Source organism: Vombatus ursinus, unplaced genomic scaffold (assembly GCF_900497805.2).
Source record: "Vombatus ursinus unplaced genomic scaffold, bare-nosed wombat genome assembly UNPS02009770.1, whole genome shotgun sequence".
Taxonomy (NCBI): Eukaryota; Metazoa; Chordata; class Mammalia; order Diprotodontia; family Vombatidae; genus Vombatus; species Vombatus ursinus.
The window spans coordinates 15710283-15737516 of record NW_020949548.1 but is presented as its reverse complement, the minus strand read 5'-3'; the positions used below and the strand labels follow the sequence as shown (position 1 = coordinate 15737516).

At 40.3% G+C, this 27234-nt stretch overlaps 1 protein-coding gene across 4 annotated transcripts in view; it reads left to right on the top strand.

Moving 5' to 3' along the window:
- COPB1 (coatomer protein complex subunit beta 1) overlaps positions 1-26758 on the top strand; it is a 35130-nt gene extending 8372 nt beyond the window's left edge. For all 4 annotated transcript variants that reach the window (XM_027852581.1, XM_027852582.1, XM_027852583.1 and 1 more), the window contains exons 5-22: positions 1174-1288; positions 1543-1635; positions 2626-2763; positions 4212-4331; positions 9205-9312; positions 9401-9547; positions 10919-11064; positions 12636-12732; positions 14322-14482; positions 16675-16795; positions 17413-17640; positions 17763-17942; positions 20053-20197; positions 21902-22021; positions 22726-22871; positions 23674-23763; positions 24228-24383; positions 26415-26758. In XM_027852581.1, coding sequence (XP_027708382.1) covers positions 1174-1288; positions 1543-1635; positions 2626-2763; positions 4212-4331; positions 9205-9312; positions 9401-9547; positions 10919-11064; positions 12636-12732; positions 14322-14482; positions 16675-16795; positions 17413-17640; positions 17763-17942; positions 20053-20197; positions 21902-22021; positions 22726-22871; positions 23674-23763; positions 24228-24383; positions 26415-26474 — 2371 coding nt within the window. In that variant the 3' untranslated portion in view covers positions 26475-26758. The remainder of the gene's footprint in view (positions 1-1173; positions 1289-1542; positions 1636-2625; positions 2764-4211; positions 4332-9204; positions 9313-9400; positions 9548-10918; positions 11065-12635; positions 12733-14321; positions 14483-16674; positions 16796-17412; positions 17641-17762; positions 17943-20052; positions 20198-21901; positions 22022-22725; positions 22872-23673; positions 23764-24227; positions 24384-26414) is intronic.
- The last annotated feature ends 476 nt before the right edge of the window (positions 26759-27234 follow it).

Sequence of the window (27234 nt, the reverse complement as noted above, 5' to 3'; positions counted from 1 at the left end):
ATAAAATGTAAACTATATTCAATTAATTAAAAATATAATTTTTAAAAAATACATTCTTTCTATAATAGGCACAAATTTCACTCTGAGAATGTTTGTTTCACAAGAGTATAATGCAGTTCTTATATTTGTCTTCCCTTCTGTCTTTTACAAAACCCATGGCTTCACCCCTTCAGAGCACTTGAGAGTCTGTGGGTTCACTCAGGACTCCTTATTTGTGGGTATATTATAGAGTTGGGTGAGCCTTGCCAGATACAGAAAACCCCCATGAGCTGGTGTCAAATCAATACTCTGACCATCAGTTACTGCCTAGGGCTGTGCTGTGTGGCACAGGGATGTTCTGGGGCATGCGGACAGCTCTTTGTCCCTCTCCTACTTCAATCACAGTGTCTTTGCTTTTGGAATTTTCTGCCTCCTACCTTTTTGCCGGGCTCTCTCACTTCTTGTTTGCTGTGAGCCTGCCTCTAGAAGTGACTGTGTGTAAAGTGAAAGGAAATCAGTTCAGAATAGGGCTTGGGGGCACCCTCCCTCAGGAGGGAGGGACTTTAGAACCTGAACATTTTTATGTTCAGGGACCTTTTTTTCTTCCTTCCTGGTTCTCTGCTCTATCCCTAATAGTTGACGAATTACTGATTTTGGAATTACTGTGTAGAAGGTGCTTGAGCATGTTGTAGGACCTTAGGATCACCATTTATCATTACCTTCACAAGTTGTGTGAGTCATGAAAGAAGTTTCTGTTTGATAAAATCCTGATTAAATTGTCTTTTACTGTTACAACCTGTAACATTTTACTAAAGTAAAGAACAGTTATTAAATAAATGAAGTACTTTAGCTTAGTTCAAAGAGCATCAGACTGGAAAAGAGATCTCAGAGCTTGTTCTGCCTCCGTTTGCCAGGAGGGTGGCCTTGGAGAAGCTATTTCCAATCTATGGACCTCGGTTTCATTGCATGTAAAATTAGGGTGGTTGGAGATCACATTATTTGTTGAGAGCCTTTCCAGCTGTAAAATTCGGTGATTGCTGTGCAAGATGCTAACATAGGTTTACGGTACCTGCTGCTGACCCAGTTGGGGCAAACATTTGGAGGGCCCATGGAGTCTAGTCTAGGACTGAAGCAACACGTAGAAGGGTTTTCTTTTGGTGTCTCAGTATTGTTTTTCTACCATTTTACCTAAAGGAATTTTGAACATCTTATACCTGATGCTCCTGAACTCATCCATGACTTCCTGGTTAATGAGAAAGATGCAAGTTGTAAAAGAAATGCATTTATGATGCTCATCCATGCTGACCAGGTGAAGTACTTTTTCTGTTGTGCTCAAAATGAAGCTTAGAATCAAAAACTTTATTCGGAATTTTTTCTATGATTAGTGGTTTATACACTAAAATAATCAAGATAATTTCATTTGCAGCACATGAGATTTTTGTCATTTCGTTGACTTTAGGCCTGAGAATGTAGTTTGAGTAAAGTGAAAATTATTTTTCTAACTAGGTTTTACAAACTGTCTCTGAATAGTGGCATTACGTTATTCTTTCTTCAATTGTTTAGGATCGAGCTTTGGATTACCTAAGTACTTGCATTGATCAAGTTCAAACGTTTGGGGACATTCTTCAGTTGGTCATTGTTGAACTGATTTATAAGGTAAGGGAGAAAATCTACATATGTTAAAGCAGATTCTCAAAACTTACTTTAAAACAGCCTTTTAAGTAGCCTGCCTACTCCTGGGTCAACTCCTAGTTGACATTTTAAAAAGCAGCCATATTGCTGCAGGCTGGGCTTGGAGTAAAACTCAGGGCATTTATTTACTTGACTATGACACCACATCTTTTGGGAACCTCAAATTTCTCCACAGCTCTGTGCTCAGAGTCACATTTTAGTTAAGAGAATCTAGTACTTGCCAGAGACACTTCACTTTACTGATTTAGCTTTGTCAGTTAATTGTTGTAAAAAGTAGAAATAGGTTAAGTTTGAATTTTCGAATGAAATGCTTAATTAGCCAATTCTTACTGAACAATTCAGAAAGTATCTCTGCAAGAATGGGATAAATTTTAATTTACTAAATTAAAATTGCCCAACTCTTGGGGTTTTTTTTGAGGGGAGGGTGGCAAATAGCTGTTTTCCATTAACATAATGGTAGTTTAGGATAGCCACAGGATTTCCTGAGAGGATTCCTTGCTATCTAGGAGGCTCCTCTTTGCCTAATAGAAAATAATTTCTAGACCATGATGGTCTAATGGGGTTTTAACTGGTCCCTTACTTACAACCAAACAAATTCTGAAATAAATACCCAGTCTTGTAGAGCAGATAAGTTAATGAGTGATTATTTGTTTTAAATAAGGGTTCACCTTTGGATAGTATGTTAGATTTTACAAAAATTTGCTTGTCCATAGCCAATATATTACATAAAAGTCTTTATACAAAGTAAGAAGTGTTTAAATGAAAAATATCCTCTTGAAAAGTTACTAAGTATGTTGTTTGCCACAGTCTCTTACTGCATGGTCCATTCTGTTGTCTTTATATAAATCCTATTTAAAGGTGATCTTTCATAGGATCAAGTCCTATAGGAACTTCCTGATTGTATGAACAAGTATTCCTAGTGTTGGTTAAAACCATGCTGTTATTTTCCTCTAGGTGTGCCATGCAAATCCATCAGAAAGAGCTCGTTTTATTCGTTGCATCTATAATTTATTGCAATCATCTAGCCCTGCAGTAAAATATGAAGCTGCCGGCACCTTAGTTACACTTTCTAGTGCCCCAACAGCAATCAAGGTATTGAAGTCATTTGTGTCTTTTGGGATGATGTTGGGTAAAAAATGAGATGTCTTATGGATTTTGAGTTTACAGTCACTTGGTACAGTTCACTTCACTTTATATTCATGTGACGTGAAATGAATAAGGATTACATAAAGCCATTTCCTTACCTGATGTGATTCTTTTCACTTTCTCTTTTTTATGTAACTTTTATTTTATTTTTTCAATTAAACATTTTTTCTCTCTTACCCCTTCCTCCCCAGCCCCAAAGGGGGAAAACCCCACAAACAAATCTTTGTAACAAATATGCATAATCAAAACAAATTCCCACATTAGTCCACTTTCTAAGAGAGATGGTATCCTCAGGGCATACCAACATTCCTCCTTACAAGAGGTGGTTTCAAAAGCTTTCTTTAGATGGATTACGGAAAAGCTTTCGTTGGTTGGCTTAAAGCCTTGGATGGTTTTCTTTCTCAGCTCTGATTCATGATCTTAACTAGTCACTTTTTTCCATCTGTCCTCAATTTTGATCAGAAATATAGTAAAAGAGCAATTCTACAAAGATCTTAGGGAATGAGTCATTCTGGATGTTCAGGTTCTTTGGATAGCTGAGTGTTTCTCTTTGAACGCTAAGATCTGTTTTATGTTTTAATCATTTGGGATGCAAATCTTTCCAGAATGAATTTTAGATTTGCTTGGTGCCTTAAACAATGTACTGACCACACTTTAACTATTTTCTGAGTATTCTGAGCCATGATAACAAAAGTCACTCAAGTTTCCATAGCACTTGAACGTTTGCAAAGTGCTTTCATCACCACAGCCTTTTGAGGTGGGCAGTACAAGTGCTGTTGCCCCCATTTTGTAAATGGGGAAACAAGCAGTTGAGGGGGTTGCCATGGGGCACCAGCTGGTGTATGAGGAGGGCTTGGAAGCCTGGCTTCTCCCTCCTGGATGGCCTGGAGCTCCCTCTGCAGGGCTGCCCCTGTGCTGAGGGAGCTGAGCTGTTTGACTCTGCAGGTCTTTATGTACCAGCTTTTTGTGGTTTTTATTTTTGCACCCTTGCTCCCAGACTACTAGAGCAATTCTGTCTCCCCTTCTGATTTGCTGCTATTCATTTGCTGTCAGCTGGGAAGCCAGGTAATAACAGCAGCTAGCATGTAGATCATATGGCATTTAGAAGTTTGCAACACACTTTATAAATTTGATCTCTTTTGATCTTCATGACAATCCTGGGAACGAGGTGCTATTATCCCCATTTTACAGATGCAGAGACTGAGGCAGACAGTAAGTGACCTGCTTAGAGGCAGCGAGGTGACACAGTGGATGAAGTACTGACCTGGTCTGGCTGTTCAGGGCTCGTCTGTGCTGCCCTCTGATTCATGGGGGTGCTAGACTGGATCATTCTAGTGTGTGTGGTTGGGGGTTACTGCGGTATGTTCTTAAACATTGGTGCTTTTGTTCTGTAGGCTGCTGCTCAGTGTTACATTGACTTAATTATTAAGGAGAGTGACAACAACGTAAAGCTCATTGTCCTGGATCGACTGATAGAGCTCAAAGAGCATCCTGCTCACGAGCGCGTGCTGCAGGTGAGTGTGGTCTCACAGCAGTCTTTGGCTGATGGCAAAGGCTTTCGGTCAGTCAGTCAGGAAACATAATATATTCTGTGTGCCAGGGACCCTGCTAGGGACTGGCGAGAATCAAAATACAAGGAAAGAAAACAGTCCGAGCTCCCAAAGAGTATATGTTGTTTGAGGGGGGCGGGGAAACCTTGTATATGTATAAATGTATACAGAGTAAATATAAAGAGAATAAATACAAGTAAATAGAAAGTAGTTAGTTAACTACAAGAGGCAGCTAAATAGCTCAGTGCATAGAGCCCTGGTCCTGGAATCAGGAAGACTTGAGTTCACATCCAGGCTTAGACACTCACTAGCTGTGTGACCCTGGGCAAGTCATGTAACTTCTGTTTGCCTTAATCCATTGTAGAAGGAAATGGCAAACTGCTCCAGTATCTTTGCCAAAAAAAACCCCACCAACAGTATGGTTCACAGGGTCACAAAGAGTTGGACGCAACTGACAACTAAACAACAAAATTAACTACAGGCTAATTTGGGAAGAAGAAGCTGCTAGCAGCTAAGGGGATCAGGAAAGTCTTCATGTCGGGTAATGACTCAGTTCTCTCTGCTCATGGACTCCTTCCTCTTCCTTCATGGTGGTGCTCATTGAGCCAAGAGGAAGGAGTCTCGGAGCAGAGATGAACTGAGTCATTGCTCAATCTATTGGTATAAATCCTAGACCAAGTGAGCACCTCGGGGGTTAGAAGTGTTGTCAGCGTGATGTGGTGGTTGTGAGTTGAGCGTTCGCTTTCTCCTGAGTCCTTCCTTTCCGACCATAGACATGCTCCAGCTTCCCCATCCACAAAACCCCTTCCTTTGGCTCTGCACTCCCTTCTGTTGTCCTGTGGCTCCCCTGACCTTCACTGTGAAACTTGTAGGAAAGACCGTCCGCAGTTCTCTCCTCAGCCCTGTGCCATTCAGCTTCCAGCCTCCCCACTGCTGAAACGGCTCTGTGAGGTCCCCAGTGATCCCTTCGTTGTCAGGCCCATGTTTGAGGGTCTTCTCAGGCTGTATCTTCTTGGTTTCAGCAGTTTTTTGTGCTGCTGACCACAGCCTCCCTAACCTCTTCTCACTTGGCTTCCGTGACATGGCTTTCACTTGGTTTTCTTCTGCTGTGCCCAGCAGTCTGGCTCTTTTCATTTACCCAACAAGCGTTCATTTAAGCACCTGCCATGAGCCATTGTGGATACAAAATAGAAAACAAAACAGTCTCTGACTTTATGGACCTTCTTATCCTCATTCATTCTCTTCTAGTTGCAAGTGTCCCTTAAGGCTGTGTCCTCATCTGACCCTCTGTCTGCGTTCTCTCCTTTGGTCTCATCCAGTGCTTGTGGTTTCAGTCATTGCCTTGTCTCCTAAATCCGTGTGTCCATCTCTGCTCTCTCTCCTGAGCTCTAGTCCTGCATTTCCAGCTGCTCATCAATCCCCTCGGTGTCCTCATGACACTTCAAATCAGGATGTTCTTAATTGATTCTTCCCCAAACGCTCTTCAATTTCCTTACTTCTCTGTCTCCTCAGTCACCCAGGCTGGGTGACTGTTTCGTGCCCTCTGTGTGCCCGGCACCTCAATAGGCCCTGAGGGTACAAATGAAGTTATCTGAGCTTCCGAGATTCTCGCTCAGCGCTTTGCGCTTCCTTACCCTGTGTATCCTGTCGGTTGTCAAACCCCGTCAGTTTCCTCCACGCTATCTCTCTTTCACTTAAACCACTACTGCCGTCGTTTGGGCCTTTGTTTTACGTCTCAGGCACTGTTGTGTTAGCCACCTAACTGGCCCTCTTACCTCCCCATGGCTGCCAAAATAACCTCCCTAATGCACAGTCCTGACGAGGTCACTCCTTTGCTTAAAAACCATCACTGACTCCTCGGTGCCTTGAGGATGAAATACATCAGCTTTATTTTCTGTTACAAATTATCTCTCTTCCCCGCCCCCTCCCATTGAGAAGGCAAGAAAAAACAAGACCCATTACACATGTATAGTCATGCAAAACACATTTCCTCATTAGCCATGTTCTCCCCTCTTCTGCTCCTCCCCTTACCCCCGCACCAGCTCCCTACAAGGCAAGCAAAAGAGAGAAGAAATACCCTTCAGTCCACACTGAGTCTATCAGCTGTCTCTTAAGTTGGGTTGCACGCTTCATCATCAGCCCTTCGGTTTGATGGCTGTTCATTGTGTTGATCAGAGTCCCTAAGTCTTTTGCAGTTGATTCTCTTTACTTTATTGCCGTGACTGTTGTGTTCTTGGTTTTGCTCACTTTGCTACATCGCTTCATGCATATCTTTCCAGGTTTTCTGAAACCATTTCAGTGTTGGAATACAGACTCTAAATAGTGTTTTATTTTTTCCAATTACACATAAAGACAATTTTTAATATTAATTTTTTTATCAAATTTCGAATTAGAAATTTTTCTCCCTCCTTCCTTACCCTCCCTCTTCCCTAAGATGGTAAGCAATTTGATGTAAGTTATGTATGTGCAATCTTGTAAAACATTTCCATATTAGCCATGTAATACAGAGAGTTTAGTTAGGCAGGTAAGGTCTTCTGCAGCCATGGCCTTCTGCTTGGTCCAAACCTCCACAGCATTCCCCAGACAGCTGGGTAGGCTGTACTCAGGCCATTACTTCCACTTCCTCCCCACCTGAAAACCAGGCTTCAGAAGGCCAGTTTGGCTTTCTCTTGCTCAATTTCTGGCCCCCAGAGCACTCGTGAAGTGTCTATAGCCATGCTACCACCATGTATCTCCCTCACCCTTTGCTTCCCAGCTTTCCTTTATTTTATCTTTCCCTCTTACGATATAAGCTTCTTGAGGGTAGGCACTGTCTAGCATTTGTTTATTTTATTCCCAGCACCTGGCACACATATGGTAGTCCCTCTGTCTTGCCAGCCTTATCCCACTGTTGTTTGTCCTTCATTCTCAAAGAGGACCATGCCATCAGGGAGGTGATGCCATGACTTGCAAATAAATTGGATTTAAGTGCGGCAGGGCTATGCAAAGTCACTAGCCTCACTTTCTCCTCCAGAGCCATCTGGGTCCGGGGGCATGATGTAGACCTGGATGCAGTGGGAGACCTTGGCCTTTTTAAGCTAAGTTCTTTAATAGGTCTCAGTTTGACTGAGGTAACACCCATTAGGTGATTAAGGCTAGGTAAGAAATAAAGCAGAGAATGGCCTCTTTTACCTAGTTAAAAAAAAAAAATCAGTCTGGGAGGGGAAGACTCTCAGGGTTTCTGGCCAACCCAGAAACAGTTGCTGTTTATAGTCACTATGAGCCATCGGGGCCCAAACAGTGACTAACTGAGGCTTCCCCACTATACATCCCTTCATACACCCCTTATTCTAGACAAGTTGTTCCCAGATCTGGTTTTACCCTTTCCCCCCCTCCATGTATTAACTGAGGCCTGTGCCTCAGGACTGTCCACATCTATGCCTGTTGAAATCTTTTCTTACCAACTCAAGGTACTGCTTTCTCCAGTAAGCCTTCCCTCTTGTCTTTTAGCATTTTGTCTGTCCTTTTCCATTGCCCTTTTCACAGTCTGTCCTTTGTGTCTTACTCTCTTCCTTACCACCATCGGTAGCTACGTGGAGCAGTGCATAGAGTGCTGGGTCTGGAGTCAGGAAGACACATCTTCCCAAGTTAAAATCTGACCTCAGATACTTACTAGTTGTGTGACCCAGGGCGAGTCACTTAACCTTGTTGGCCTCAGTTTCCTCATCTGTAAAATGAGCTGGAGAAGGAAATGACAAACCACTCCAGGAGCTGTGCCAAGAAAACCCCAAGTGGGGTCATGGATAATCGGATATAACTGAAACGGCTGAATAACACTATGTGCCAAGCACTGTGCTAAGGATACAAATGAGAAAAAGAAAGACAGCCCCTTATAGTCTAATGAAGGAAGATAAAGCTAGAAGGGGGAGGTGGTCTGGGTGTGTGCCCTCTATAAAGGAAATCTTGGGGTGGAATTTAGTGCTCCAACTTCCAGCCCTCCAATCAGAGGGAGAGGAGACTGAGGGAGTAGGGAGGATGTGGAGTGTCCAAAGTTTCAGTCTTGTCTGACTCTTCCTGACCTGTTTGGGGTTTTCTTGGCAAAGATACTGAAGTGGTTTGCCATTTCCTTCTCCTAGCTGCCCTCTGGCACATAGTAGAGTCATCATAAATGTTTATTGAATTTGAATCGAGCTCTTTATCTTTATATTGCCACTACCTGTTAGAGCCCTGTACATAATGGGCACTTAAATGTCTGTTGAATTGAATTGAGTTTATTCCAATTTCAAAGTACAGTATTCATGCCCTAGAAGTTTGTTTTCATCTCAGATGTTACCTAGTTTGCTGATATTTGCCTTTCTCATAAAAATAGAGTGAATGATATGCAAATTTGGAAAAAGTTTTTCTGAGACTTCTGATTAAGTAGGCTCTAATTAATTGAGATTTTATTCCATAACGTGTAAAGATAAACTTTCTTCCTTAACAGTTATCTTCTTCATACTTGCAGTTTACTTAACATTGTTACATATAGACTTTTAGGATTTGAAGGACTCTTAGAGATTATTTTAGAGATTAGCCCCTTAAATTTTACAGATAAGGTAACCAAGTACCAAAGCAGCCTGGTGATTTGTCCCGTATCACACTGACAGGGTCAAAGCTGAGTTTCTGGACTCTTTACATGGTGCCCTTTCCCTATGTGACATTGCTTCTTTAGTAAAAAGATACTCATATTTTGAACTTTCTTGGAAAATATTGACAAGAATGCTTATGCACTAAAAATCTTAGTTTTCATATTTGATCTAAGAAAATAAACGCTTCTTTAAAAGGAAAGCTTCTTAAACAGAGCTCTTGTTCTTTCTAGGATCTGGTTATGGACATCTTGAGAGTGTTGAGTACTCCAGATTTAGAAGTGCGAAAGAAAACTCTGCAGTTGGCACTAGACCTTGTGTCTTCCAGAAATGTGGAAGAGGTAAAAGAAAGCTCTGATTACCATGTTCCATTCACTGTAATGTACTTTAATGTATGACTTGGGTGCTTACCTGTATTTGATCTTGTAGCTAGTGATTGTCCTGAAGAAGGAAGTGATTAAAACCAATAATGTGTCAGAGCACGAAGATACTGACAAATACAGGCAGCTCCTCGTCCGCACGCTGCACTCTTGCTCAGTTCGGTTTCCAGACATGGCTGCAAACGTCATTCCAGTGGTAGGTGAAATCTGACTGTCTCAGACAGCTGTTTCCATTTTTATACTTCCAGTGGGCACATTGTCAGACTCCTCTTAAAGGGAACAAGGAAAATACCTGCCACTGACCTGTGCTCTTTCTAAACAGCACAAGTGGGGAGCTATCCTCAAGCCCCACAGCCTTTGACTTAGAATTATGTTTACAATCCATCTTACTGATTCAGTAAGCTTAGTTTCTCAGCCTTCAGCTCCTCCTAGATTATATTGAACAACGTATGGAAGCAGAAATGAGCAGAGAGCCAAGAGGTTCTGAAGTGCTGCTGAGAAGTGACAGCCCTGGGATGCCATGGTAGCATACGTGTCTGCCCCTGAGAGCGTTGCTATTGTTACTGCCCACAGAGGCCATAGAACATTCGGGCTGGAAGGGACAACCTCTTCCTTTGGTAATAATATTTCACCACATTATCCTGAATCATCAGCAGATGATTAAGTGGTACTCTGCATACCATTATAAAGGTAATAAATATTGCAGATTTACTTTTAATATCTTTTAAGAAGGTTTCCATCAAAAGGTGTTTAAAAAAAAAGTTCAGTACTTAGAACTGTAAGATTCAGTTATGTGGAAAATTCACTCTGAGAATCTGTGATTCTCTAAAATTTTATCTTTTATGTCTTAGAATTTTTAGCCCCTAGTATGATTTCATTTTCATTTATGAAATTATAGAAATTCATGACAGTATTTGAGTTGTAAATTGGCCACCCTTTTATAGTGAGTGAGTGGTAAGAAAATGAGTAATGCTTTTTCCCCAACAGTGAATACACCCAAAAATAATAACTTGCCATCAGTGCCTGCTTTTGGTAGTTATGTCAAACAAATCCCACTGAGAACAAAATGAATGTTTGTATCCTTATGGGACCACAGCATTGGCATATGGGCAAGAGCAGCGGCTTTAGAGGAAGAAGACCCAGGCGAGGCCTGCTCTAATAGTTGTTGTGGGACCTTTTGCCTTCTTCACCTGATAAAGCAATCCTTTGGAGCCCTAAGACCTGGGTTCAAATTCTGTTCCTGCCATTTATTGCCCGTGTGTCCATTAACAAATGTCATTCTTCTGGGCTGCAGCTTCTTTATCTGTATGGTAAAGAGTCTGGAGAAGATGATGAATGATCCTGGGGAGAGTGCTGTGTCAATCTTGGGGGGGGCCAAAGGGGTGAAATGTGGGACTAGCGAGTGAGCTGTCTATGCTTACTACCATGGGGTGCTGTCCTGGTCCACAGTAGGTGCTTGGTAATGCTTGCACACTAACTCCTTTGAATTAGCTGGCTTCTGGCTTGGGCTCTTTCTTCCAGAGTCATACAGTGGCTGCTGTTGGTTTTTTGTTTTGTTTTGTTTTAGCTAATGGAGTTTCTCAGTGACAACAATGAAGCAGCGGCTGCTGACGTCTTAGAGTTTGTCCGGGAAGCTATTCAGCGGTTTGACAACCTCCGATTGCTTATTGTTGAGAAAATGCTTGAAGTCTTTCATGCTATTAAGTCTGTCAAGTAGGTTTAAAATCTTCTCAAAATTATAAACTTAACATTTTGTCTCTTTCTCTTTGAAAATTTTAAGAATTGAAATAGATAATAGCAAATCCAGTGGAGGAGAATGATTTAGGGTAAACAGTTCAGAGAGGACCAGTGTCATTTTAGCGAATCCATAATTTCTAGAGGGAAGGAGTCGTATTTAAAGAGTTAGCTCTTTCTTCCCCACCTGGCTTCCTTAAAAATGTAATGAAAACTCAAGTGTGGACAATATCTAGATAGATAGATATATGCATATATGTAATATTAAATATCACTACGTTTCCAGTATCTTTAATTATGTATAAATATATAATTTATTATATAATTATATATGATATATATTATATATACACTTATACATATATATATATGTATAAACTGTGTGTCAGGGAGCAGAGATAAAAGGGCAAACTTTATCTAAAATTATGTGCCTTCTTTAAAATAATCTGTTGCTAATAAAGGATTGTTAGATCTGAACTTTACTGTATTTAAGTACACATGACAGTGCACCAAAATAGGACGTCCACCCACTAACGGGTGGCTGTAAAATGACAGATTTGTGTCATTAATATGTTATGTCAGCATTTATGTTGGTGGACAAATGTTGCTTCCATGATGAGGAAAAAAAGTCATGGCAAAGTACTCCCCATATACCATTATACTATCATATTATCCAATTCCTGTCATTTACCTATTTCTCTTTCTGATCAAGTGTGATGAAAATGTTAATGAAGATTCTGTTTAGGACTTGGTTCACATCGGCAAGCTTGGCTTCAGTTCCTTCCTCTGTAAAATGAGGGTGAATTCTGTAAACAGTATTGTTTCTCAAGTCCCTTCCAGCTGTAAATTATACAGTTCTGTTATGAGAAAATGCTTGAAGTCTTTCATGCTATTAAGTCTGTCAAGTAGGTTTAAAATCTTCTCAAAATTATAAACTTAACATTTTGTCTCTTTTTCTTCAGAAGAAGAACATTTTGTCTCTTAACTTCAGAAGAATAATATTTTTTGTTCTAAAGTAAAATAGCATAACCTTTCAGAGTGATGAAATATAATAAAATGATAGAATTAAATATATTTATTCAGTTTTAAAAATAGAAGGAACCTTGGGAATCTGCTAGTCCAACCCCCTTATTTTTCAAATGAAGGAAATGAGGCCCAAAGATTCAGTGAACATGCCCAAGGGCACACAGGTAATAATGGAAGGAAGGCCCCTCCAGAAAACATTTTTGAAATTTAATTTTTACCCCTATGTTTACCATTTGCTCTAATAACATTTTAGAATGAGTTTTTAGTCCTTAATTGTGAATAAAACATAATTTTCTTGTTAATCTTATGGAATATGGGTAGACTCCAACAAAGAAATACAATCTGTGTATATATAGAGGGAAGAGAGAGAATGCGTGCACCTTCTTTATGGTATCGTCTGCAGTTCCTGAGAACCATACTATCTTGTGTTTTTGTCTTAAAATCTAAGTTGAGATCTTTGTTACTGGGACTAAATTCGTTTACTGGCTCAGGGTTCATCGTACACCTGTTTTTTCTTCTTTTAGAATTTACCGGGGAGCTTTATGGATCCTGGGAGAGTATTGTAGTACCAAAGAAGACATACAGAGTGTGATGACTGAAGTTCGCAGGTCCCTGGGGGAGGTATGTTTTTGATCAGGAGTTCTATCAGATATAAAACTTTACTTTTGTACATTTATCAGTGATATGTTTTATCTAACTAATGCAAAAGTGAGGGAAAGAGAAAGCCATGTGATTTCATTGCTCTAAAGATCTTCTGGCAAGGAACTCCTGTCCTGATGAAGCTCAGCATCTTCTCTGCAACTTCTGGTCCCAGAGTGCGGCCTGACTGAGCAGGGCAGGCAAACACATGGCCCGTAATGCAGTATATGTAACCTAAGCCAGACTAAAATGTCATTGGGAAGTATTTAACATGATTGACACAGTTTTTAAAACTGAGGCGTTATGTATCTTGAAGAGATCTTGAGGTATGATTCAGTGGCCCCTGTTTCTATTTGAGTAGGACACTTGGCCTAGAGCACCTAGAGAGTAAGTGACTTGTGACTTGCCCAGGATCACAGAGCCAGAGGCAAGACTTATACCCAGGTTTTTCAGACTCCAAAGTTACCTTTGTAGCTACGTGTTGCCTCTCCCAGAATAGATGATGTGATACTGAAAAATATTTATGAGGTTTATGGGCCATTTGAGGCTGTAGTTCTGAAGTTCATGTACAGATGTTAAGATGGAAAGGCAGATGCTTTTAGTAAAGCCCAACATAGTTTTCAGTGTAACAGTGGAATAGTCCATAGCTGGGAGTTGGAAGTCTGGGTTCTTATCTCAGCAGCAGTGTGACTTCGGACAAGTCCTTTAACTTTTGTAGACTTCAGCTTTCACATCTGTTGCATGAGAGAATTGAATTAAAAGAGTCTCATGATCCCTTCAAATTTTTAATTCCTTAGATTCTATAAAAATGGAAAATTGTATTTAACACTCATTTTGTGTTAGAAAGATTTACTAGATTTAGTTAAAAAAAAAAAAGACCTGTGCTGGAGCTGATCACATCTTAACTATGTGACCTTGAGTGAGTCGTTAATTTCTCTGGTCATAAGTCTCCTTATCTATAAAGTAAAGAAGATTGGATAAGAGTGTCTTCTAACTCCAGCAGTCTGCAAGTTAAGAAATTCTGCCACCACTGCTCGTGAATTGTGTGTCATTAGGAAAATTCCTTGTTCTCTCCTCATCAGTAAAATGAGAATAATAATACTTATACTGCCTACCTCAAAGAGTTATTAGGATGGAATCAGTTACTACATTTCATAATCATAACACACTATATAAACATAAACTATTATCTAAAGTAGATAGAAAATGTTCAGATGATGAAGGTAATAGTGACAGCTGGACAGATTGACTTTTCTTGAGACAAGTAAGTATTACTTGTGGTTAGTATTTCAAGGGAAGGAAAGAAAAAGAGGTAAAATTGTGAACTTGAAAGACATAAGAATACATAGAATTGGAGTATATTACCATGAATTATAGTTACTAGCAAAATTTCCATTTAAAAATGTGCTTTCTCTTTAAAAATTATACTTCCTTTCTTAGAGCAGAGCTTACAGTATCTCCTGAAGTGATTAAGTTATAAAAGCATCATCTAAAAGGAGGAGTATGACGCCAGCTTCATTATTTCTGTTGTTGAAGTTGTTGCTAGAGTCATGTTTCTGGTTGATTCTTAGATCCCAATCGTGGAATCAGAAATAAAGAAAGAAGCTGGTGAATTAAAACCTGAAGAAGAAATCAATGTGGGGCCAGTTCAGAAACTAGTAACTGAGATGGGTACTTATGCCACTCAGAGTGCTCTCAGCAGTTCCAGACCAGCCAAAAAAGAGGAAGACAGGTAACCAAGTCAACCTGGACTCTAAGAATTTTAACTTACAGACATATGTGGCTTTTTGATTACAAAATGCTTTATAGATATTGTCTCCTTTGACTTCATAAAAATCCATTGTGCAGATGATGAAATTGAGACTCAGATATGAAGTCCTGAAACATTTGTTCCCCTCTCAAGTATCACTTGGAGATCACTGACACTGACTCACTATCAGGTTGAAGACCCTCGTGGCATGAGTCCATTGAGGGTAGTTAGATTTTGTTTAACCATCTCATAATTCTTGGGTTTTAACTCCTCATTAACCATTTTTTCCTATCCTTCTTAATTCAAAGACATAATAGTCTTTGAAGAAGGGAACAAGCAAAAGTAGAGTTGAGTAGTTCAGCCAGCTCACCATCACCTGTCATCATCCCATACTCCCTAAGCAACAGCCATCCCTTCTTTGATCCCCCTCTGGATCTCAACATAGCTTTGAAAAAGACACTTTTTTGCTGTCCTTAGCATTTATTAGCAGCCTCAGTCCGTTCTGGGATTTAGCAGTCCTGATGCTCTTCTTACAGGACTCTCTGCCTCTTTGTTATTCACCCTCAGTTAATGGCCTCCACACCCAACTTGTGTACGTATCTTTTCCAAATATGACTTGTTCCCTGTTCAGCTCCATCAGTCGCTTTACATATTTCTCGATTTTCATTCTCGTGGGAGTCATTCTATTTCACATCTTTATAATTCCATTCTTGAGAACATCCCATCCTTCTTCAGCTTAATTCCCTTGTAAAATAATAGAACATTGAAACCTTTCTATTTTTCCTTGAACCTTTTGAAAGCTTGCTCTTTAAGATCTCTAGTCCCCTTTGTGCAACATGGATGGCAGTTGGGATTTAGTGTGCCTTGGGTTTCTTCTTTGCTGCTTTTTTTGTCATCGTAATCTGAATTCTTTTACTTCCTTGTCCATTTGACTCTTGGCAGATGATATACAGTTAATTATAGATAATATCATTTCTTCTATGTTATCAGAAAAAAAGTTTTATTCATTTACATTTTACTTTGAAATCTGTAAAATATTTTACATATAGTTTATAAAGTGCCTACATTTCTCACTTAATCCTCCCAACCATTCTGAGGCAGATAGTAAAACTTACTTTGATTTTGCAGATGAGAAAACTAAGGCTCAGACTATTCAGTAGTTGATAAATGGTCAAAGGATATGAACAGGCAATTTTCTAAGGAGCAATTGACATATGAAAAAATACTCTTAAGTCGCTAATAGTCAGAAAAATTCAAATTAATGCAATTCTGAGGTTCCAAATAATACTGAATAAGTTGGCACATGTGACAGATCATGAAAGTTGTTGGAGGGGCTGTGGGGCAAAAGGCACATGAATGAAGACACTGACAGTGGCACGACAAGTGGTCCAGCCTTTCTGGGAGCCATTTGGGAGCTATGCCCCCAAAGGCACTGCATGCTCTATGCCCTTTGACCCAGCTGTACTACTCATAGGCCTGTATCTCCAAGGAGAGCAATGAAAAGAGCAAAAGACTCATATATACAAAAATATCTAAAGTAGTTCTTTTTGTGGAGGCAGAGAACTAGAAACTCAGGAGATGCCCATCAGCCTAGCACTACCTGCACAAGTGATGCTATTGTGCTGTAAGAAGTGACGAAGGGGGTGGTTTCAGAGAAACCTGGGAGGACTTGTATAAACTGATACAGAGTGAAGGAAGCAGAACCAGAGAACAATTTATACAGTAACAACCTTGTAAAAATAAACACAGCCTTGGAAAGACATAAGATCTCTCACCAGGGTAGTGGCCAACCACAATTCCTTAGGACCAATGATGAGGCTTGCTGCCCACTTCTGAAGAATGGGTAAAGAGTTCAAAGATGCAGAATGGGACATACCTGTTTCTGGCCAACATGGGAACTGGTTTGGCTTGATGCTGCCTATTTGTTCCAAGAGTCTTCTCGCCCCCCATCTCCTACTTGGGAAGAGAAAATAAATTCTTACTAATTGAAACCAAAAGTTAAAAGACAAAAGAAAACAGGCTCTGAGAGGTCATGCATCAAGGACGTAGCAGAACCCCGGTAGAAACACTGTCTCAAAGAGTGTAGGCAAGAACCTTGCTCCAAGGGGCTTAGAGTGTACCAGTGGGCATGTTTTTTACCAGCTCTAGGCTACTTTTTGTTTCTTTCCCCTCAGGCCTCCACTTCGAGCATTCCTCCTTGACGGGGACTTCTTTGTTGCAGCCTCCCTTGCCACAACTCTGACCAAGATTGCCTTGCGTTATGTGGCCCTGGTTCAGGAGAAAAAGAAGCAGAATGTAAGTCCATCCCTGCAGTGGTCATTGAGCGAACGTTAGCATGTTTAAGGTCCCAGAACCACCCTCAAGCAACTCAGTCTAGAGGAGGAAACAAGTAACTATACGAGAAGACCGATTGTGACGCATGCCCTAAGAGGGTGCAGGCACAGGCTCATGGGCTTTCAGAGGAGGCACACAGAGCTTCTGGCTCAGGGAACCAGAGAAGTCTGGTTGGGGGAGGCTGGTAAGAGTTGTACTATCAGAAATGACAAGAGTGAAATAACTTTTCACCTGAAAGGGATAGTGTGAGCAAAAGTGGGAAAGTGCTTGGGGAAATCTACTTGGGGAATGGCAAGTGGTCCAGTTTAACTGGAATATTTAGAGGGGAGTATTTGGAGAAGGCCTGGACATGAAGCTTGAAGTTGGATTCTGGAGAGCTTTGAATGCCGGGCTAAAGATTTGAGCATTATCCTCTAGGCAGCTGGGGTACCAGTTCAAGTTTTTGGCAATTGAATATGGAGAAAAAAGAGGCAGAGGGTAAAGAAGTTTGACTTTGTTTCCTAGTATGATATGTATATTAAAGATCAGAAGCTCTTTATTGGAAGTGAACAACTAAGACAAACTTTTTTCCACCATAGTCTTTTATCGCTGAAGCTATGCTGCTCATGGCCACTATTCTTCATTTGGGCAAATCCTCTCTTCCCAAGAAGCCAATTACAGATGATGATGTAGACCGTATCTCCCTGTGCCTCAAGGTCTTGTCTGAGTGTTCACCTTTAATGAATGACATTTTCAACAAAGAGTGCAGACAGTCCCTTTCTCACATGCTGTCTGCTAAACTGGAAGAAGAGAAGCTCTCACAGAAGGTAAGGTGCCTCACAGATTGTTAGTGCTGTCCTAGGTGCTTGATTTGTTTTTAATTGTCATCATGTAGAAGGCAAACCTCTCATCATTCTAAGGAGAGCTCTGTATTGCTCTCTCAATCTAGAAAGAGTCTGAAAAGAGGAATGTGACTGTCCAGCCTGATGACCCCATTTCCTTCATGCAACTCACTGCCAAAAATGAAATCAACTGTAAGGAGGACCAGTTTCAGCTGAGCCTGCTGGCAGCGATGGGGAACACACAGAGGAAGGAAGCAGCCGACCCGTTGGCATCAAAACTTAACAAGGTAAGAGAAAGTGGCAAGTGTTCTGAATCATCTTTTCTTTAGAACTTTCACTTATAGAATAGTTTTGAAATTTCTTCTGTAATTCCAATAAAAACATTTAGAAGTCCTTAGTTTAAAAAGAACATAAGCTGACTTTTGATGTCATTTACTTTCTGTTACACTGCCCTGCCTGAGTTAGCAGGCAGATAGCTTGGTAAGTTTTTTAGTGCAAAAACAAACAAACCTATGAGCTTTTGTTTGGTAGTAGTTTTCAGGGAGTTCAATGTTTCATAAATCCTCTGTTTGACCTGTTTTCTAATTTATTTGTTTGGGATAAGTACTTTACATATTTTAATTTTTTTAGCCTTTTAACTTGGTTCTTATAGTTCGTTTTGTCTAATGGAATCATTGCATTCTTTTTGCTCCATTCTTCGTTTTAGGTAGTTCAGTGGGGAATGACTCGTTCATGTGGAGAAGCTACTTATTCTCTTTCCAGTTTTTTCAAGAGCTCTAATTACATTTTTTTATCCCTTCATTTTTTTCTTGGTATAGAGTAAAATAGTTTTAAAAACCTCTTTTTGCCTCTGGCCTTCTCTTAACCTATAGTACTTTTTTATTGGTTTTTGGAGTTTTCTGTTTACTCATATCTCTGGCTTGGTTTCCTGGATTAGGCCTATGTGCCAGGGCCAGACTCCACCCTTTCCCACAATCTTATGTGGGGTGGGCAGGCCCACTCTGGTCCTGTCCCTTCTTTAGTCTGGATGGGGTGGCTGGGACAAGGTCCCACCCTCTGCCTGGATTCTCTCTCTGTCTCCTTGTGGCCTTATATGTCTTAGCCTCAGCCCTATTACTGTCTCCTTGCCTGTTGAGAGATGTTTCCATCACCTTCTGTGGCCCTGACGGACCACAGTCAGACCTCAGAGATTGGAGATGGTGCTGGTCTCAGGCCTTCTAAAAGGCCTCTTAGTACATTTACCTGGATACCAAACTGGCCTTACCTCCTTCTGTGGCTCTGAGTGTCCCACGGGATGCACTGTTCAGCTCTATCTCCCTGTGTAGTGACTTGCAGAGACCGGCTTTGTGCCCCATTGTAACTCTGATAGGACAGGCCCTACCAGTGCTTGCACTGTCTTCTGTATTCACTGGCCCGTCCCCTCTCCAAAGATGTACAGACTTCTGGCCATCTTCTGGTGCATTTCTGAAATGGGTGGAAGAGCTGACTGGTGTTGCTCTTTGGTCTCTTGATCATTATTTGGTTTCCTGTTCTGGGAGACATGGGTTTTTCTAGGGCTTTTCAAGTCACTATCTTAACTAGAAACCCCTGCACAATGTGATCCCTAACAAATAAGTTAATATCCTTTTGTTAACATTCATAACCAGGATGAGGAAACTACTGCATTCATTGGTGCCATTACAAAAAAATACCTCATTTCCATGAGTTCAGTTTATTCATGCCCACTATTCCAATATATCCAGAAAATCTGTACTTGAAATTGCAAACACAGAATATGAGAGCTGGAGTGGGCTTCAGGGATCTTCTAGTTTAGGCTTTTAGTTTTACAGACAAGGAAAGTCTAGGGCCCAGAGGGAAAATTATTTGCCCAGAATTATACAGATATGGCAGGTTGTGGACTCAAAAGCAGATTTCTTGCTTCCTGGTCTGTTTTCTTTCTACTAACATATTCTTTTTTTCCTTCAGAAAGCAAGAAGTAATCATGATGAGGAGGAAGAATATGTTAGAATTTTTAAACTTTATTCCTCTAGTGTTGTTTGTTAGATATATGCCACATCTTTTCTCTGATAAGGTAGAAGGGGATGGAGGTCTGGAAATCCATTTTAGAACATTCAAGTTATACATTAGTTTGAAATTCTGTTGTAACTGCTGAATAATTCTCAATTCTCTAGGTCCACTTAGAAAGCAGTTTTAATGTCTTGCATTGATTTCCCACTTAGGTATTCTAGAAAATTTTTATCTGGGGCATTGCATCTACCATAGAGTTAGCTTAAGAGATCCAAACAGCCCTGTGTCAGATGTCTACGAGGTCTAATCATTTGGTGTGCAGATACTTGATGTAAAATGGATATCTTGGAAATCCAGTTATTCAGTAATCTCTTTATTTCTGTTTGGCAGGTTACCCAGCTGACAGGTTTCTCAGATCCTGTCTATGCAGAGGCTTATGTTCACGTCAACCAATATGATATCGTTCTGGATGTGCTTGTTGTAAACCAGACCAGTGATACTTTGCAGAACTGCACCTTAGAACTAGCCACACTAGGTGAGAACAGGTCCTCTACAAGTTACCATGAGGGAAGAACATACAGACTCAGTTGGCTATAGAACTCTGTCTTACCCTACAGGAAAGTAGGGGGGAAGGAGATAAGAGAAGGGAGGGTAAATTGGGAGAAGGGGGAATCAGAAGCAAACACTTGTGAGGAGGGACAGGGTGAAAGGACAGAATAGAATAAACCGGGGCGGGGGGTGGGGTTGGGGAGGGATAGGATGGAGGGAAGTATAGTTAGTCTTTCACAGCATGACTATTGTGGAAGTGTTTTGCATGACTACACATGTATAGCCTATGTGGAATTGCGTGTCTTCTCACTGGGGGGAGGGGAAGAAGGGAGAGAATTTCTAACACAAAAGTTTTAAAGACGAATGTTAAATTTGATTTGTTACTTGTAACTGGGGGAAAAATATAAATTTAAAAAAAAAAGAAAGTTACTCTGGTATCCTAGCTATGAAACTAAAACTTAGCACTTGTTCTCATCTGTTGAGTTGAAGGAATGACAATTCAAATTTGTAGATTTCAGATAACTGTACTTATCAAACTCCTAGCCTGGGACTTCTTTTAAAGGACCAGAATGACGTTTTCCTGGGTCTGAACTCCTTTGCAAGATATTTGTCAGTAGCTTACAAAGCTACAATTTCTAGATATATTCTAGTCCTATTTTGTTTATTAAAGTGACATTACTGAAGTGAACTAGCAAGTAAAGCTTTAGCATAACTATGATGTGAAGCCTTTGGGGTGACATTTGGGCTAATGGAGTAAATGTTACACTTAACAATCAGAGCGTTGCAGCTCATGTTTCCTTGAGTCCCTGTTTTCACACTGGCTCTCTTCTGTTTTTGACATTTGAAGCTAGCAGTTCCGTAAACCTGATAGTTCTGGTGAGTATAGATTTTTCCAGGTGTCAGTGAAGGGAGCAACTGAAATAGAAGACTGTAATTGTTACTTCACTCTGTTAAAACTGTTAATTTGCTCAGTACAGAACTAGGTACCTGTTTACCCACAGACTTTGTAATGTAGGCATAATCAAGTAGGGCCTCACCTGTAATGCACATCACCTTGGTGGGATCTTTTTTGTTCCTCCTCTTGATCCCTTTTTTCCTCTGCCCTTAGCCTATTGCAGATGTTTGAAGTAGATTACATCCCTACTGCCTTTCACATTTTGCTTTGAAAAGCAAAAATGTGGAGTATTCCCAGGAGTCATTTGGTACCTTGGATGACCATATAAGTCAGAGGAAAATGGAGGGAGAAAGGTGCTCTTAAAATAACAGGAGTCCTCCCTGTTAGCCTTGGTGCAGCTTGGGATCTGTATGGAGACCTTTGTATAGTATAGGCAATTTGTCCTTGCCTTGTACGGTCAGATATCTCACTTAATTTGGAGCGCATCATATCCTTAACATGAGGTCATCTTTGTCAGAAGTTTGAGTACGTGCTTTGAAATGAATGATCAGCACCCATCATTCTGGATCTCTGGGATATTCAAATGAAGAATCAACATAAAATTAATCTGAGGTTCCCAAGTTTTAAAACGAATAAAAATACACAGATTGCAGTTTAAAAATGAAAGATAAACAATGGTATAACTCTAAATGTTTCTCCCTTTCTGGTATTATAATAAGCTAAAAACTTAGGCAGTTTATGTTTTGATGTCTAAGATTTGGCCATATGCAAACTGAAATTTTTTTTCTCCTTCAGGAGATCTTAAACTTGTGGAAAAACCATCTCCTTTGACTCTTGCACCTCATGATTTTGCAAATATTAAGGCTAATGTTAAAGTAGCTTCAACAGAAAATGGAATTATTTTTGGTAATATAGGTAAGATGCCATGCATGTTGTACAATTGCAGATCTGGGGCATACATTGTGAAGAAGGGAATCTAAAGAAGGTCTTCTCTAATAAGTGGGTGGTGGTATGAGGTTAAAGATTCTTTGAGGTCATAGACTTTGTCTTATGCTACTTTTGTATCCTTCCCAAAAATTATCTAGCACAGTACATTAGTATTTCAGAGATTTCATTGGTATGACCACCAACCCAGGTCATAGTCATTCCATCCCTTAACTGTATTCGTGAGTGGATCACCTCCCAAAAATCATTCCATGGGTTCCAGCACTGTGGTGATCAGCTTTTCTGCCCTTAGCTAACCTGGTCCTCAGGTGACAGATCTACAGTCTTTTGCCAGGCCCGTATTCGACTCCTTTTCAGCTTGGGTTGGACTGGCCCACACATGTGCTCTCATAGCATAGTCTAAAAACCCAAGATTGGGTCGACAATTAGGCATCAGAGGACATCAGTAAGAGGCCATCGCCCACTACGAGGCACATATTAGTTGGTTAATACTGCTTGTTGAATTGTAAAAATGAGTTTTAATGTTCAGTGAAAGAGAAATCCTCTTAAAATGAGATCTTAAATTATGTTTTGCTTTTGCAAATGTTGAAGTCATATTTTTCATTCATATGAATTCACCTGCCAGTCTCACAGTTATGTGGGGGTTTTGTGTGTTTTTAAAATTATATCTGCAGTATATGATGTATCTGGAGCAGCAAGTGACAGAAACTGTGTGGTCCTCAGTGATATTCACATTGACATCATGGACTACATCCAACCTGCTTCTTGTACTGATGCCGAGTTCCGCCAGATGTGGGCAGAATTTGAGTGGGAAAACAAAGTTAGTATGCGGGAAAGTGGTGGGCTTCTTTTGGGTTAGTATAGTAGTCAGGAGTTTTTTAGTGAAATCTTTCCCCATGGCAAGTGACAGATACAGAAAGAGAACTTCGAACTTCTTCAGCCCATTCATACTACCTAGAAGTTAGTATTGGTTAGGCTTACCAGGAAAACAGTCATGTGGTTTCACTTTTCCCAAAAAAACCACTTGCTATACTCAGGCATGACATTAGCAGCTGCATGGTTAGTCTAACTGATCAAAATGTTACAGGCTTTGTCCCAGATAGGATGTGAAAGATGACTGAATCCAGTTACTTTAAGGGACTGGATGCAACAGTTTCTTGGAGACATTCATTCAGTCATTACTTCCATCTTTGGCAACTGTTGTAGATGTTCAGGAAGAAGTGTAATTCATTTATTTTTATGAGGTCATTCTCTGTGGAAAAGTATTTGTTCTGGCATCCAGTTTGAAAGAAAATGTGAGGAATACAGTTACTCCTCTGAAAGCAGAGGGGTTTTTTTTTCCCTTGATATAAAGTAAAATTAAAATAATGCTATAGTTTGCCTTTATAAGTTTTTGCAACACCAAGAGAAATTATTTTAAGAATTTTTTTTCTTTTTAAGATCATAGCATTTTAGACCTGAGACTTTAGAAGTTATCTTAGGCATTTTCCTTTTTTTTTTTTTAAACAGATGAAGAAACTGAGGCCCAGAGGTCGTATAGCCATAGTCTAGACCTAGGGATAGATGTTTCCCTAACTCCCAGTCAAGTGTTCTCATTGATCTTTTTTTTTTCCTCCTTGCAGGTGACAGTTAACACAAATATAATTGATTTAAATGAATATTTACATCATATACTAAAGTCAACCAATATGAAGTGCCTCACTCCAGAGAAGGTAATACTCTGAATTTACTGTTGAACAATCTGGGGTGGCTTCCTAACGAGTATCTGCTATGATAAGGATGTATTTAAATTTGATGGCCAATCTAGGTTTTTCCCCCCTATTAATCATTTCTTCCCCATTTTTCTAGAGGCTTTATCCAGAGGAATCTCTATGAGAAATTATTTTTACTCTTATCAGGAAATGCTAGAAATTACCCTAACTTCTATCTGTCTCTTTCCTGCCCTCTTATTTCCCCTCCCAAATGTCCTACACCTTTGCAGTCACTGTGATATGAATCAGAATGTATCTGCTGGTAAGCATAGTGGTTTTCATTGCAGTATAGATTTTATTGGCTTCTGGTTTATGTAGCACTCTAGGCACTCCTAGGACTCAGGCCCTGCAAATAAAGGCTTATATGGGATACCTGAGCTTGCATGCAACCTGGGCGAAGTGTTGAAGTCGTTGTTTTCTTTCAGGCCCTTTCTGGCTATTGTGGCTTTATGGCTGCCAACCTCTATGCCCGTTCCATATTTGGAGAAGATGCACTTGCAAATGTCAGTATTGAAAAGCCAATTCATCTTGGACCAGAAGCCCCAGTTACTGGCCACATACGGATTCGTGCAAAGAGTCAGGTAATGATTGTCCTTCCTTGTACTGCCTTTGAATGTAGGAAAAGAAGTTCTCTCTAAACACACCTTTTTCATTACTGTCTGCATAGCTGTGTAGTAGTTTTGCCTGGTTCCATAGATCGACAGTAGGCATGTTCTCTTAATAGGCAAGATGGTTAATTCACTTTTATCGTGTCCCTTTGGGGACTATCTTTCTGGACATTATGTGTAAAGCCTCTCTGGTTCTCATATAACTTAATTGGAATAGATCCCTTTCCCATACAGATTGCTGGAGTCCAAGGTTCGTCACAAAGCAGAGAATCAGAAATTTTCAGGAGGATCTTAGAGATTATCTAATCCAGCACCCCACCCGTTGCAGGAATTTCCTCTATAGCATCCAGGTCATCCAGCTTCTCTTGAACACTTCTAATGACAGGGTGACATTAGAAGTTCACAAAATATCCCATTACATTTCTTGAGAGCTTTCATTGTTAGGAAGTTTCTTCTTCTGTTGAGCCGAACTCTTTCCCCCTCTTAATTTCCACCTGATGATGATCGGACTTAGAGTTGAATCCCTTCAGAAACATTCCTTACAAGTGGTCAGGCCAGCCTCTGCATAAAGGCCTCCAGTTATGAGAAATTCATTATTTCCTAAGACAGCCTCTTCCATTTTTGAGTATCTCTGATCATTAGAAACTTTTTTCCTACAGGTAGCTCAGTTCTTCCTCTCAGCAACTTCTACCTGTAATTTCCGTCTCTGTCCTTTGTGGACAAGCAGAATGAAACTGAAATTTCTTTAATGTTAATCTTTCAAATATTTAAAGATGACTATTTCCCTCTCCTCCCCAATCTTCTCTTTTCCAGGCTATAGCCCTGCTTCATTGCCCTGATCTTTGTACGGCATGGTTTCCTTTTCCTTTGGGATCATGGTGGTTTCTGGATGCTCGGCAGCTTGTCAATATCCTTCCTAAAATGTGATTCCCATACTAGGGCATAGTACTCTAAATTTGGTCTCACTGTGGCAGAATTGTTCATCAGCCATGTCCTGTTCTTTGTCACACCATGGACATAGCATGCCAGTACTGTCCGTTTGGTTTTCTTGGCAAAAACCCTGGAGTGGTCTGCCATTTCCTTCTCCAGCGGATAATGGCAAACAGCAGTTAAGTGACTTGCCCATAGTCATACAGCTAGTAAGTACCTGAGGTCAGATTTGAACTCAGGTTTTCCTGACTGCAGGCCCAGCGATCTATCCACTGCACCATCTAGCTGCCTTGTGGCAGAGATCAACTGGGCTATTGTCTCCCTTTTTCTAGAGTTTATACTAATACAACCAAAGATTCAATTAGCTATTTTAGGCTATTTATGTCATACTTTGAACTTGCAGTCTGTTAAGAGCCTCCCCTCCATACCCCCAGTTACTTTTATATGAATTCTTGTCTAATAATATTTTTCTCAATCTCTCTTCCTCATTGGAGGGGCATAAATGTGGTCCCTTTTCAGAAGAAAGTCCTTCAGATATTTGAAGATTGTTATATGTCCTTCTGAGTCTTCTCTGTTCAGAACTAAAACACCTCCAGCTGCTTTAATCATTCCTCATCCTTTTCTGGATATACTCCAGTTTGTCAGTGTCCTTCTAAAACAGGTCCAGAATTGGGGGCAGCTGGGTGGCGCAGTAGATAGAGCACCGGCCAAGGAGTCAGGAGGACCTGAGTTCAAACCCGGCCTCAGACACTTGATTTTTACTAGCTGTGTGACCTTGGGCAAAGTCGCTTAACCCCATTGCCTAGCAAAAACAAAAAAAAAAAAAAACAGAATTGGACTTAATACTCCAAGGGTGGTTTAACCAGCATAGAACCTGGCTCTCTCTTTTTACATACACTGCAGAGCTATGCCTTCTGTAAATGCAACAGGACAACTCTGAGAATTGGGATGGAGTTAGGTGGCCACTACTTCTTAGTCTGTGTATGCGACTGTTAGTGCATTGGGGCACCGTGCAAATGGCTCACTGCTTGTATGTGGTATCAGAAATGCAGACATGTTCTTTCTTCTTTACAGGGAATGGCCCTTAGCCTTGGAGATAAGATCAATCTGTCGCAGAAGAAAACTAATGTATAAAAGTCAGAAAAGGCCTTTTCAGATTTCCAGATTTAGGTATGTGTCTTGTTGGACTCCAAGCAACTTGTATTCCTTCATGCTCTGTGTAATGTAGAATCTGAGTTTGTGCTGAATGCATTCCAGCAGATAATTTATAACTTTTACCCTAAATCAAGACTAAGTTTAAAATTACAGTTTATTTTTCTCTTTTGGTCTTAGCCATTCTGTGTACTGTCTTTAAAGTGTATAACATCTTCCGCATGTACTAAGACTGTTTCACAGTACAATAAATCTGTCTATTCTTAGGACTTTTGTCATTTTATAAATAAATGCATAATTTGATTTGCTACTTATTTGTTTGTGTATTTTTTCCAATAGGACATAAGGTAGGGTGTGAGTTCAGGTGCTTTGAGTTTTCATTGACTTAGAGAATGTTAGAATTGAAAAGAACCTTAGAGGTTAGCCCCAGGTGGGCTTCTAGGTCCTATAGGAATGCCTTTGGGTCCCAGAGCTGCTGAGCAGCAGAGATGAGACCTAGCATTTAGGTGTGCCCACCCTTGGTTCAGCACTTTACCTACTGTGCTATAAATTAATAGAACCATGTACAGGTCAGCTTATCAGAAGAAAATACTTAATCAGTGTAATATAGTTTATTTTCCTTATGGATAGACATAAATCTTTGAAGAGAATGTGAAAGAGAGGTATAATCAAGAAAGAGGCCTTGATTTACCTATTTGGTTGTGTTCATTTAACATCTGAACACTGACATTGCTGAAACCAC